Source organism: Xiphias gladius, chromosome 4, assembly GCF_016859285.1.
Source record: "Xiphias gladius isolate SHS-SW01 ecotype Sanya breed wild chromosome 4, ASM1685928v1, whole genome shotgun sequence".
NCBI classification, from domain to species: domain Eukaryota; kingdom Metazoa; phylum Chordata; class Actinopteri; order Istiophoriformes; family Xiphiidae; genus Xiphias; species Xiphias gladius.
In genome coordinates this window covers 1,034,365-1,047,485 of record NC_053403.1, presented here as the reverse complement: position 1 = coordinate 1,047,485, position 13,121 = coordinate 1,034,365, and the positions used below count along the sequence as shown (strand labels likewise).

Sequence of the window (13,121 nt, the reverse complement as noted above, 5' to 3'; positions counted from 1 at the left end):
AAGCATTCCCAGGTCTGTGTTTGTATCCCTTCAGTGTGTTTCTCTGGAGTATCCAGTTGGACATGTCTAGGATACATCCACAGGAAAGCTGTCATAGAAGCATCCTGATCAGATGCCTGACTTTCCTCAGCTGGCTCCTTTCAATGTGAAGGAGCAGTGGTCTCTTCCGAATTCCTTTTAAATGTCTTTTAGGGTATGTCCAGACACCCTACGAAGGAACTCATTTTTAGTTCTTGTATCCACAGTGTTCTTCTTATGGACACTGCCTCGAACTTATGACCACAGATGAAGGTTTGGGCGTAGATTGACCAGTAAATTGAGAGCCAAGTCCAAATGGTCATCCTCAGCTTGACAGCTTCCTGGTGTCCACCAGGAGGGATTTTTGTGTTACTGCCACAAAAGGCACTGACAACTTTCAGGACACAGTTCCTAGCTGATGCCTCTACAGTTTAGAGTTTCAACATAGCCATGTTCTTGTCCTCCCATGGGATGCAGAAAAATTTTCCTTCATAGAAGGACCTTATTGACAGGGTCTCAGCAAGTCATGGCCGGTGCAGGTCTGTTGTCCAGGCTCCCCCACCACCTGATGACTCTCACCATGCAGTGGTGATCAAAGTAAAACATGAAGAGGTGCCAGGCCTCTGCACGTTGCCTCGCAGGGGGGTTGGCCTGACTTGAACCAGAATGTCTAATGGTTATTTAAAGGTACCCTTTGGAGTTCTCGCTGCTTGTTCCACAGCATTGACTCTATTGCACAGTCTTCATCAACAGATGGAGTTGTATTGGAACTGTTCTTACTCTGAACACTTCTGTTCCTGTTTGCGTAAAAGTTCTGGTTCGTTTGTTTGTTGAAGCCTTTAAACACAATATTTGGCTGGACCGCAACAGTGGGGCCAGCCCTATAAAAGCAAATGTCGCTGACTGGCTGACTGAGTGATGAAGGTCCACCACTGGTCAGCCAGCAGAGTGTTGGAGTTTCCCCATTGGCGGTTGCTCTGTCCAAATGAATTAGCGCGAACAATTTCTATTATGTCATCAGGGGCTGTTAACAGGCAGTGTTGCCAACTCAGTGTGTTGTCGCTAGATTTTTCACACCCCTTTAGCCTCTTTTCTTCGCAAAAGCACCTATCAACAAATCTAGCGACTTTCTGGACAAACCTCAGCTACTTTGGGTAGAAGAGAGTCACCAGTATTGTGCCGCAAGCGCAAGGTCTGGCTTTCCCTCCGCAGGCACACCTCTCTATGAGTTTCTTTCAGTCGTCCATATGTGTCTGGTGATTTTGTCAGATGACATCGTGGTTACAAAACCAGGATTTTAGCAGCAGAACAGCAGCTTGGAAATGGCTTGGAAGTGACTGCTGGTTAACATGTTGTCTTAATGGGCCACGGTTCAGTCTCTATTTCATACTTGTTCTGTTTTCTGACAACAGAAACAGAAAACCATGTAAATGAGAACAGCTTCATTGGGAATTCAGCTGTATTGAAATACTCTATGTGAGCACAGACAGTAGGAGAGAAGCAAACAAGTGTTGAAACCAGCTGACACTAGGCAGAATGGAAATATGACCATAGCGCAGTCCAACCATATACCAGGTTTTGACCTAGTCTTGTTTATGTGTATTTTGAAACCTCCTTTGTTTACGTCACCTTGTGTTATAACAGCGTTTGCTAGTTGCTCCCTGTCATGGTGCATTACTGCCACCAACTGGTACCAACCTCTGCAGTTGTGTGCGCTTCTGTCCTCCTCATGCTTGTTGTAGCAGAACACAAGTTACAAATAATATGGGGACAGGGACATCTAAACACCACTCTGCTGTGACACTAGTGGTCGTAAACTACACAGGGTACCTTCTGGCATTATCAGAGGTAGACAACCGTGAATAGCCAGTGCCTAGATATATCTGTTTTTAGTAAAAGATTAGTATCTGTGGAAACCAAGGCTGGACTACCAATTCGGCAATGCGGCATCAAAGCTCCACTGTGTGGCATTTACTTTGTTGGAATTTTTGAGTTATTAACACAAACTGAAATGGAAAGGGCTGTAGGGCTGATCTTGATGTCTCAAAGCAGGACCTGTGTCAGAAGCTATCTTTAAAACCTTAAATATTTCAGTTGATGTTATATTTACATGGTGCATATTGTTAAATAGATTTACCGACCGAAGTCGGAGAACATGGTTGGCTTAATAGGGGCCCACACTCCTTGTGCTGGGGCCAGCTGGCGGGTTAATTCGGCCCTGGCAGAAACAGAAAACATAGACATGACCCTAAACAACAGAGGGTTTGAGGATCTGAAAACCGCATCTGTCAGGGTCTGTATACAACTTGTAGAAGAAAATTGTAATCCAGATTGACATGTCAACTTTTTAGTGCATTCTGTTTGTTGCAGCCAGGAGACGTTTCGCAAAGACAAAGATTCCCTAGTGCAATTTTGTGTGTGTGTGTGTGTGTGTGTGTGTGTGTGTGTGTGTGTGTGTGTGTGTGTGTGTGTGTGTGTGTGTGTGTGTGTGTGTGTGTGTGTTCCTTCCTCGTTGGTGCTCTTCATTGTCGTCGACAGTGTTTACCAGTTTGTTTCCAGCAGCAGAGTTTGTTACACCTGTCATTATTTCATCTGGGTTTGGCTGTTTTGGAAGTGGTTACAGAAAACCAAAAATAACCAGTTCCTGCCAACATGAGCCAGAGATTTTTTTTCTTCTTCTTCTCTTGCTTGTTTTATCTTGTTTTTTCCTTCTTGTTTAGTTCACTCTCAGCTCAGTAGCTGGAGTTTTGAAAGCTCCAGCTTCTCCTCCTCGCTGCTGTCTTTTGACTTGCCTCTCCTCATTATCCAGTAGTGAAGCGTCTGCCTTGATCACAGCCAGCACAGATCTGGGTCTGGCGGTCAGGGTTGCGTGAGACAACTCGGCTTTATCTCCACTTTGACTCGGTTTCACTTGATGAGAACTTTGTGTCTGCAGTTTGTCGCCGAGTTACAACAGCACGGCTTTGTGTTTCTCCCGAGTGCAGAGACTGTGCTGCTGCTGCTGCTGCTGCTGCTGCTGCTGCTAATTTTTGCCACTTTTTGTTTTGTTAAGAAGCAGTTTGCTCATCGTTCGACGCTCTGTAGGTTCGGTGTTGTGTTCTGTCAGCTGTCGGAGAAACTTCAAAATAGAAGTGAAACGACAGGAAATGTGAACAGGTTGGAAACTTGAAAGCACAGCTGGCTGTTAGAATTCACAACAATTCCACCATTTTTCCAAATAACTAGATTTTTGGGGGAAGAATTCAAATTAACAGTAACGTGGAAGGATGACTGAGGCAGGATTTGTTTACTCTGAAGCGGAAGGAAAAACATAACTGTGTTTGATCAGGATGAAATTTTCCCTATTAGCTACTAAAGGGAGTTGAAACTATATGAATATGAACTATATAAATCGAACAAAAATTAAAGGAATAAACTCAGTTCTGCTTTGCATTAATTATATCAAAAAGCCCCTAAATTTTATACCTGAAAAGCAAAAGAAACTTTCATATTCAAATCACAGTGAAATGTACAAAAAGTAAGTGATTTTTAAGGGCTAAGAACTTGAATTAATTTCATCCTTAACAGTCCTTAGGGAAGCCCTAAATGTCGCCAATGCTCCTCAGTCTGCTCTTCCATTAATGACTAAGGGCTTCACAAATTTTTTAAGGTTTATTTAAGCAGCCTGTTGCCACTTCAAGTAAATTGAGGCATTAGATATGAGGATCAGCTGAATGGATAAAATGTTTCAGATCAGCACCAAAAAATACCTCTGAAATAGCGATGTGAAAGAGTCTGGGTTATCAAGGTATATAACGCCTGTGATATCCTTGTTCGTGTCTCTAATAAAACCCCAATACTGGTCTACTTTCCTGGATATCCAGAACGTATCTCTGGGGGTCCCTAGTTCTGTTTCCTCCTGATATAAAGTCTTTAATGCCATCTGAAAAGGTAAGAATCTGCAGTTGCGGCAGGTTTTATCCACTTGTTTCTGCATGTTATGAGAGATGAATCATTTCTAAAAGACAGAACGGTTTCCTGTGTTTCTGCTCTCCGCTGAGTCACATTAACCTGACTGTCCATCCACTCCCAGCTGCTAAATGCTAAATGCTAACGCTGCTGTGTGAAGCCGGTTTCACTCCTGAGCTTCTGCTTGTTCCCTCTGAATGTGGTGGTGTGTTTTCTCATGAAAACAAAACCCAGAAGAAAAAAGGTCTCTCTCTTATTTTTTACATTTCCACTGGGCCTCCCCTCACCACATGGCTCTGTTGTGTGTGTTTGTGTGTGTGTCTGGATGATTTCTGTATGTGTGTGTGTGTGTGTGTGTGTGTGTGTTTTGTGCCACAGGACAGCTACAGCTCTCAGTGTGTGTCCCAGCCCCCCACCCCTTCCCCCATGTCCCCCAGCTCAGCTAGTCTGTCCTCCTGTCACGGGGAGGACAGTGATAGCATTAGCAGCCCTGCCTGGCCCAAGACACCGACCAGCCCCGTAAGTGCCGCAAAGCACAACGACCGTTTTCTTTTTCATTTTTGTGTATTTTTAATATTTGTCAGGGTTCTACGGTGTGAAAATGTCAAATCGTGCTACTTTTTTTTGATGGCTTTGACTGTAACTTTGGTCCTCTGAACTTATGACACCGTAGAGCCCTGCTTCCTGCTGCTGATGTATGAAAACCTCGAAGCTCCACATTCCGTCGCTCCTAGTCTCACTCTTAGTTTACATGATTAATTTTGGGTAATCTATTCTCCTGACCCCAGAGAGCCGTGTGCACCTCGAAGCTCCACATTCCGTCGCTCCTAGTCTCACTCTTAGTTTACATGATTAGTTTTGGGTAATCTATTCTCCTGACCCCAGAGAGCCGTGCCAAAACTGATTAGGTAAAGTTCACATTATGCAACCGTCCATTTGATTACAAAATATGACTTTTTGGAGATGCAAGGTTTTCATTGGACAAAGCAGCAATGTGCTTGCATCTGATTTTTTTTTCTCTTTTTTTTTCCTTTTTGTACTTATTGAAGTCCAAAAGCTGCTTTTTTTTTATTGTAAATGTTTTGCATCTGAATGTGACTTTTCAAATGTTTATTGTAAGACTTTCTCATTAAAACAAAACAAGACAAACATTTTCCATTTACCAAAATTTCTTGCTTTAAAATCTCAGTCTAATGCGACAGATGCAGGGGACAGAGGGACGTGAAAACTTGTCAGCATCATTTTTAAGTTGTCATAATTTCTCACCTGTAAAACTGTCAAAACTAAACTTGTCGGGTGAAAATTATAACAGTTGTGAGTCTGCCGCATATTCTCCAGCATGTCCACCGGTGGAGTCCCTTCGATTATGATAAATCCCCTTTTTTGTAGAAAGGGGTTCAGAAGTGTTCACATCTCACCTCCTGCAGTGCACAGTGATTTCCACCTGAGGGCCCAGTTAAAGTAGAGCTTATGATAACTATGTCATGCAAATTCAGTAAAATCTGAACTAAAAAATTGCTGACGGCAAAGTGAATTAACGTAACGCTTCAGCATTAAACTGGCAAATCTGACAAACTTTGTCACACAAATTCGAGCCCTTGTCCAACTCACAATATGAAAGTACCGTGATAGCGGATTTTATCCATATTAACCACTGCAAGATAATGGTTTTGTGTGGCTGAGGTTTGGGTAAGAGTGTGGGCAGGACTTCCATCTCTGCCGGTTAATTACGATGGGAAAGAATGTTTCATGGAAAAATGGTTTAATTCAAGACTTTTGACATATTGTGGGCTTGAAAAAGATGGTACAAAATAGGAATCTCCATATGAATTAAGTCCCTAAACCAAACTCTGAAAACAAAAGTTGAAAGATGAATTTCTGAATGTTTTAATGAGAAAGTCTCATTCTGTGAGCTGTTTTTGTATCTGACTTCATTCTGCTGACTCTCTGACACAGTGCTCCCCGACCTGCTCGCTCATTTTAGACAGATTTCCGAGTTGGGTTTCTGTCATTTCAAACTACTTTCACATTTTGATGGCATTTAAGGGTTGTCAGCCGGAATGGATTGGTGAATGGACTGAAAACCAAGGACCACTGTTCTGTATTATTTAACTAATGAACCTTTAGACTAGGTGTTATATATGCCTCACTTTGACCTCTTGTTCTGGAGTAACTGAATCCATGACACTGGCAGTATTAGTACCAGGTACTACTGTTACTCTAACCAGTGGGGGCGACTAGCTTTGAATGCCACAAGCCAGGCTTTAAACAAGCTTATTACCTACACTCTCCGAGCACTTTACTAGGAACACCATACTAAGACCGATAGCTGGTGTTGGAAACATTCCTTTGAGATTCTGTTCCATGTTGACATGACTGCATCACATCATTTCTGCAGATTTGTCAGCTGCGCATTCACGCTGCCAGTCTCCCGTTCTACCACATCCCAGAGGTTTTCTACTGAATTCTGGTCTGGTGGCTGAGTAAGGCCACTGAAGTTCACTGAACTCATCGACATGTTCATGAAACCAGTTTGAGACGACTTTTACTTTGTGACATGGTGGATTATCCTGCTGGAAGTGGCCATTAGAAGGTGGTTAAATTGTGACCATAGAAGGAAGCACATGGTCAGTAACAATACTCAGACAGAATGTGGCATTCAAACCGTGATTGGTTGGTACTAAGGGGTCCAAAGTGGAGCCAAGAGAACATTCACCACACCATTACACCACCACCACCAGCCTGGACTGTTGACACGAGGCAGTTTGGGTCCATGGATTCATGTTGTTGACGCCAAATTCTGACCCTAAAATCTGCTCCCTCAGCAGAAATCCAGATTCATCAGACCAAGTTACATTTTTTCGGTCTTCATCTGTTCAGTTTTGGAGCAGCCTGGGCCCACTGCAGCCTCAGATTTCTGTTCTTGGCTGACAGGACTGGAACCTGAACTTGTCTTCTGCTGTTGTAGCTCATCCACCTCAAGGTTGGACGTGTTGTTCATGGTTATCTGAGTTACCGTAGACTTTCTGTCAGCTCCAACGGGTCCGGCCATTCTCCTCCGACCTCTCTCATCAACGAGGTGTTTCCAGGTGTTCTTAATAAAGTGCTCAGTGAAAGTACCTGACTGAAATGAATAAAAGCTCAGTTCTGGATTTGTGGACAGCCAAATGAATGTTTAATGAGTTTTCAGAACAAAACCGGACATTTTTTAAACTAATCTGCAGTGGAGTAACTGAAGGAAATGTTTTGAATCCACTGACGTTCAGTTGTCTGTGTCTGGATGAACAGTATGTGGTGCTGATACGAAATGCACTTGAATAGAAAAAAAAAAAAAAGACAGGGTTGGGTAGCACTGTGTGTGTGTGTGTGTGTGTGTGTGTGTGTGTGTGTGTGTGTGTGTGTGTGTGTGTGTGTGTGTCCTTTTGATGTCACAGTATGTAACTGTTGTGTGTGACTGCATAATATTGATTTTTTTTAAAAAGGTGGTTTTACTTGTTTTTAGATATTAAAGTTGTGATGATTTGCTCTTGCCTCTGTTTTATATCACCATAAATTGGATATCATTGGGTTTTGGACTCTTGGAAACTGACTGATGTTTCACTGTTTCCCGAAGTATTAATAGATCATAGTCAGTTAGTAGTGGAAATAACTGCAAGCTGCAGCTGTGTTTTCCTGTAAATCATCTTCAGGAAACATTTCAGTTCAGTCAGTTTCCCTGACAGCAGCTTAACAGCAATTGAAAACAGCAAAGTGGAAATAGTGGTTAAGAGAGAGTGTTTGGATCAGGAGATAGATAAAACATTAAATTAATCGTTTTGTTCCCTGAGCTCAAGTTAACATCATCATGTCTTATTTTGTCTGACCAACAGTCCAAAACCCACAAGTATTGGATTTACAGTGGAATAAAACAGTAGTAAATCTTCATGTTAGTGACTGTTGAGCCAACAAATATTTGGTGCTTATCCCCGATAGATTCGTCAAACAATTATCAGAATTGTTGGCAGTTAATTTACTGTTGTATGGCTAATCAGCTGCATCAGCAGTGGAGTGTAGGGTAAAGCATTGGAACAAAATAAGAGATTTCAGTGGTCTGCGAGGCAGAAAATTAACTTCATTCACCAGTCAGAATTGGATTCTGGTGGGTCTTGACTGGGACTGGTACATTAGTCTACTCTGACAGCCTTAGTACAAACATTATATTTCTCCCTGAAAACTGTGCTGAGCTGATAAACTGTTTATAGTTCATATTAGCTGTCGATGGCAGGTCTCTTTTGGTCGTATTGTGCAGTCCTTCTTCTCCTCTGATCGAAAACTTGTAGCTGACCGTGGTCTCCATGTCTTGGTCTCTCCAGAAGCCCAGCGTGGCCACCATGACCAACGAGAAGATCACCCGGCTGTATGAAATGGGCTCTGAGCCGGAGAGGAGGCTGTGGGTGGACCGGTACCTGTCCTTCATGGAGGAGAGGGGGACACCCGTCCCAAACCTGCCTGCCGTCGGAAAGAAGCCGCTGGACCTGTGCAGACTTTACCTGGCTGTCAGAGAGATCGGAGGCCTGGCCATGGTGAGGCAACGAGTAACCTCCTGTTCTCTCATGTTCTCTCATTTTATCCTCATTTACTTTCTTCTCCCCCTCCCTCATCTGCTTCCCTTTACTTGTTTTCTTTTCCCTACAGTCTGGATTTTTGCAGCTGATTTAGTTTTAGTCTTTTGAATAATATGTGTATTAGTTTGAGTCACATTTTTGTCATTTGTAGAGCTGCAAAGATTCATCCATTGATCCATAGACAGAGAATTAAATGGCAACTATTTGGATGATGAATGTTTTTTTTTTTTTAAGCAAAAGAGACAAATATTTACTTGTCCAAGTCTCTCAAATTCGAGGATTTGATGCATTTCTTCGTTGTACGTAATAGTAAAGCAAATGTTTTTGGGTTCAGACTGTTGGTCAAATAAAACCTTGGAACACTTTGGAAGCTTTTGAAAATTGCAACAGGCATTTTATATTATTTTCTGACGTTCAATGGGAAAAAAACAATTTAAATAATCAAATCAAATAAATAGAGAAAATAATCTAAAGCTGCAGCTACGTATTATTTTCATCATCGATTAATCTGCCAGTTATTTTCTTGATCGCCTGGTTTATAAAACGTCCTTTTGTAAAGCCCATGGTGACATCTTCAAAAGTCTTTTTTGTCCCACTAACAGTCCAAAACGCAAATATAATCACTATTGCATTACTGTTGCAGCTATTAAGACATTTTAGCCTAGTTTTTGTTACGTGTTTTTTTTTTCAATTGTTATATAAACATTATGAGGCTATACGTGACGCTGTCTCTAATATGTTCTAACCATTGTTATAGGTGTCTTGTGTATTTCAAAGTTAGCGGAAATGTCACGTTTGCTGTGTCACTAAAATACTGAGCACGGTCTGGGTGTAGCACATGAGCAGCTAGAAAATCAACCTCAGAGAACACAAGGAACATTTAAAGTTTAACAGCCAACATAAAGCCGGTACTCGCTCTTACTGATAGCTTATAAACGCTAAAGATAGACAACTGTAAGTCAGTTAATGTTAGCTTCACATCCATAGCCCTAGCTGACATTATCTTAATGTAAGCTAACTGTTTTTGTAAGTGTCGTAATGCTGCCTGCACGGTTTCTTGGTTTTTTTCTGAGCTGTTTTGTTGCTGCATCTTGTCAGATTTTCAAGTTTAGGGGATTATGGATGAGTTTAGTAGATAAACCGTTTTTTCTTCTTCGTGTCCTGTCCTCAGGTGAATAAGAATAAGAAGTGGAGGGAGCTATCGTCCCTGTTGAACGTGGGGACGTCCAGCAGCTCGGCCAGCTCTCTGAAGAAGCAGTACATCCAGTACCTGTTTGCCTACGAGTGTAAGGTGGAGCGCGGAGAGGAGCCTCCACCTGAGGCCCTGGGGCCCGCCGGAGACACCAAGAAACCTTCGTCACTCCAGGCCAAGATTCAGCCACCTTCCCCAGGTAAGTGACCTGTTCTGTTAGCTCTTTGCCACTGCAGGAACTTAACAACCTGTGATCTGGAGTTTATCATGACCTAAAACTTCAATAGTCCTGTAAGGTTTGGTACTAGGTTCTTCCCTGTGTTTCCAAGTACACCAAACAAGAATGTGTAAGGGGACCCCACAAGTACCAAAAACAAAATAAATGCATGATGGATGATAGATGGACTCCACAGGTGCTAGAAAACAAGAAGTATATTAGGGTGGAACCTAAAAGCACTGAAAGCTGGAATTGTCCCCACAAGAGATGAAAAACACAGTCTGGCACAAAAGTTTTTTCATTTGTTGACATTATATGATTTTTTCTGTTCGACAGTTGTTCTTGAGCCATGTTTGTTTTTTCAGGCATGTCTGACCACTATAAAAGTTGGTCCTCACAAGTCACCAAAACACAGGTGGTCCCCATAAATGACATGTGTGTTTTAATTAATGTTTTAATGTGTGACCACATTCACCTTGTTTTTTTCGTGAAGGTTGATGCGATTTAACGAGCTGGTATCATGTCTGAATTGAGTCACTTACACCTGTAACATTTCAGCGCGACTGAATTCTGGACTGAATGTCGTCAGATTAACAAGAAGCAGTCAAGTACAGCTCCATAAAGTAAACAGAGAGAGTAAATGCAGGTCTGCTTCACCACTCTATAAATTTGTCACTCAATAATTATGTCCTTTAATAACATAAAATCAGCTGGGAATCAACAAACTGGGAAACACAGAATGAGCTGACTTCATGTTGTAAGCAATCTTCATCTGTAAGATGAGTTAATATTATGACTTTCCCCCGATGGTGTGGATCAAGAGTAGGTTTAAGACACAACCCTTTAACAACCACAGTAGTGTTTACGTTTTCAGCTTCTTCCCTGCCGATCGCATGGATGGATAAATTGATAACCAGCAAAACACTTGGCAAACGGTGTGAGTCCCCAACTTACGTTCCTGTCACTTTCAGTTTGTTGGACGTAAAACAGGTAATTCTCTAATAAATGATGAACCTGATGAGAAAATGAATCCGCGAATTCACTGTCCGAAGATGTGGCGAGCGTCCTCCTCGCTCATTATAGTCATTAATTAAACCTTCGACTGGGAAATAAGTTTCGAGGTCCGTCAGTGATGCGGCCTGAGAGAGGACAGAAAACACTCTTCCCGGATGGAGTCATCACTTCCCGAATCCCGACTCGACCGCCTCTGTAGGCCAGCTGACAAATATCAACCTGCACTGTGGCCCTTTCCAAAAATGTCCTATCAAGGCTTAATAGAGCTGTAAGGAACGTTCACATCACATGACTGAACAACAAAAAGCCTTCAGTTGAACGGAGAGACGACGCCAGCAGTGTTGCAGATTGACTCTGAGAAGGGCTTTAATGATGCCAAGCCGTCAGTGGTAGGAATCCCTTCACACGCAAACACAGCAGTCTGATTATGTAACAGAGAAGCAGAGTGAGTTGTCCGGCGGGGGAGGAGAGCGTGAACGCAAACATCTATGACCTCATCTGACCTAATTTCCCACAATACCTCTGTCTCTCACTCTCTCTCTCTCTCTCTGTCTGAACACACATGGTCAGAGTTCATTATACGCTGTGTTCATACAAAACATCTGGACCCTGCAGGTACTGAAAGAGAGCATAATAATATGGACCCCACAAGTACTAAAAACCAAAAGTGTATTAAGGCGGACCCTCCAAGTATTAAAAGTGGAAATTTCTTCAGGTAGACCCCACGGATACTAAAAACCGGGCTCTATTAAGCTGGATACCATAAGTGCTAAAAGGTATTGAGGTGAAAACCACAAGCCCTAAAAACTAAAAAACCAGACTTGTGCAAAAGGTCTTCCGGTTGTTGAATTGAAGGGACATTTGAGTTGAATGGTTCCTCTTGATCCACCATATTTTTTAGGCTTGTCTGAATAACTGTGGTGTGAAGTTTCATGACGACACGTAACCCTTGTTCTCAGCAGGTTTTCTGTCTGGTCTGTATCTCTGTAGCCAACTCGGGCTCCCTGCAGGGCCCCAACACCCCTCAGTCCAGCAGCAGCTCTCTGACCGAGGCCCCCGGAGACCTGAAGCCCCCGACCCCCGCATCCACCCCGCACAGCCAGATGGGACCCCAGCCTGGAAACAGGTAGGGAGGGGGCCAAAATCCCAAAATCATCTGGTCAAACTAAATGATTCCTTCTGGAGTTACTCACCAGCGAAACCGGACAAATCTGTGGAAATGATATAAACATTTTATCAGCTTTTGTTAAATTAAATATGTGTAGCTAGTTTAAAATTTGATACTTTAAGAGAAGTATTTTTTTTTTTATCTCTTTGCGTCATGTCTGTGATTGCCACGTCAGTTTTAGGAAGTTCACAGATTGATGTCAAAGGTCACGCTTAATCTGGTGCGACAGAGATATAAAGCGGAATGCTCTGAAAACAGTATACATAAACTAAACTGTAGAGGGCCCATGATCGAGCCTTGTGGTACACCTCATCCAGAATTAACACTGAAGAGGAAACATACCCAGGGACAGCTCTGAGTGCAAAAGTAGCTATTAGCATTTAGCAATATGGTCAGAGCCCTGGATTTTAATTAGGTGTTAATTTTTACGCAGAAACTGGTTCTCAACCTCTGCTGCCTGTTGATGGTCTGTAGGTAATGTTGGTGAGAATTTAGGGCTGCAACTAACATTTAATTTAATTATTAATTAATCAATTGATTATTTTCTCACCAAATCAATTAATTGTTTGGATTATTAAGTGTCAGAAAAAGGCAATTGCAGTTTCACAAAGCCCAAGGTAGCGTCATCAAATGTCTTGTCTAACCAAGAGTCCAGAACCCAAAAATAGTCACTCCACAATGTAGAAGATTTAAATAAACAGCAAACGTTCATATTGTGGCGCTGGAGAAGTTTTGCAGTTTGCTGCTTAGAAAATTGAGTTAAAACAGTTTGTCAGTTATCAAAACTGCTGGCAGTTAATTTCCATTAGATCATCTAATTGATTAATCGTCACAGCTCCACTAGAATCCAGTTCGCCACATTAGCTAGATTTAGCCAGAGCTGATATATCTCAATTTGTGGCATGTAGTAAAAAAAGAAACATGAGGACACATACAACAGTAATTAACAGTAATTTTACT

The 13,121-nt window shown here is 42.2% G+C and overlaps 1 protein-coding gene across 5 annotated transcripts in view; it reads left to right on the top strand.

Moving 5' to 3' along the window:
* arid1b (AT rich interactive domain 1B (SWI1-like)) overlaps positions 1-13,121 on the top strand; it is a 64,534-nt gene that overhangs the window by 41,147 nt on the left and 10,266 nt on the right. For 4 of the 5 annotated variants that reach the window (XM_040124907.1, XM_040124910.1, XM_040124909.1 and 1 more), the window contains 3 exons: positions 8,319-8,528; positions 9,742-9,961; positions 11,984-12,119. In XM_040124907.1, coding sequence (XP_039980841.1) covers positions 8,319-8,528; positions 9,742-9,961; positions 11,984-12,119 — 566 coding nt within the window. Of the gene's footprint in view, positions 1-4,344; positions 4,486-8,318; positions 8,529-9,741; positions 9,962-11,983; positions 12,120-13,121 lie in introns of all 5 variants that reach the window. The other variant, XM_040124911.1, reaches the window with a different exon arrangement.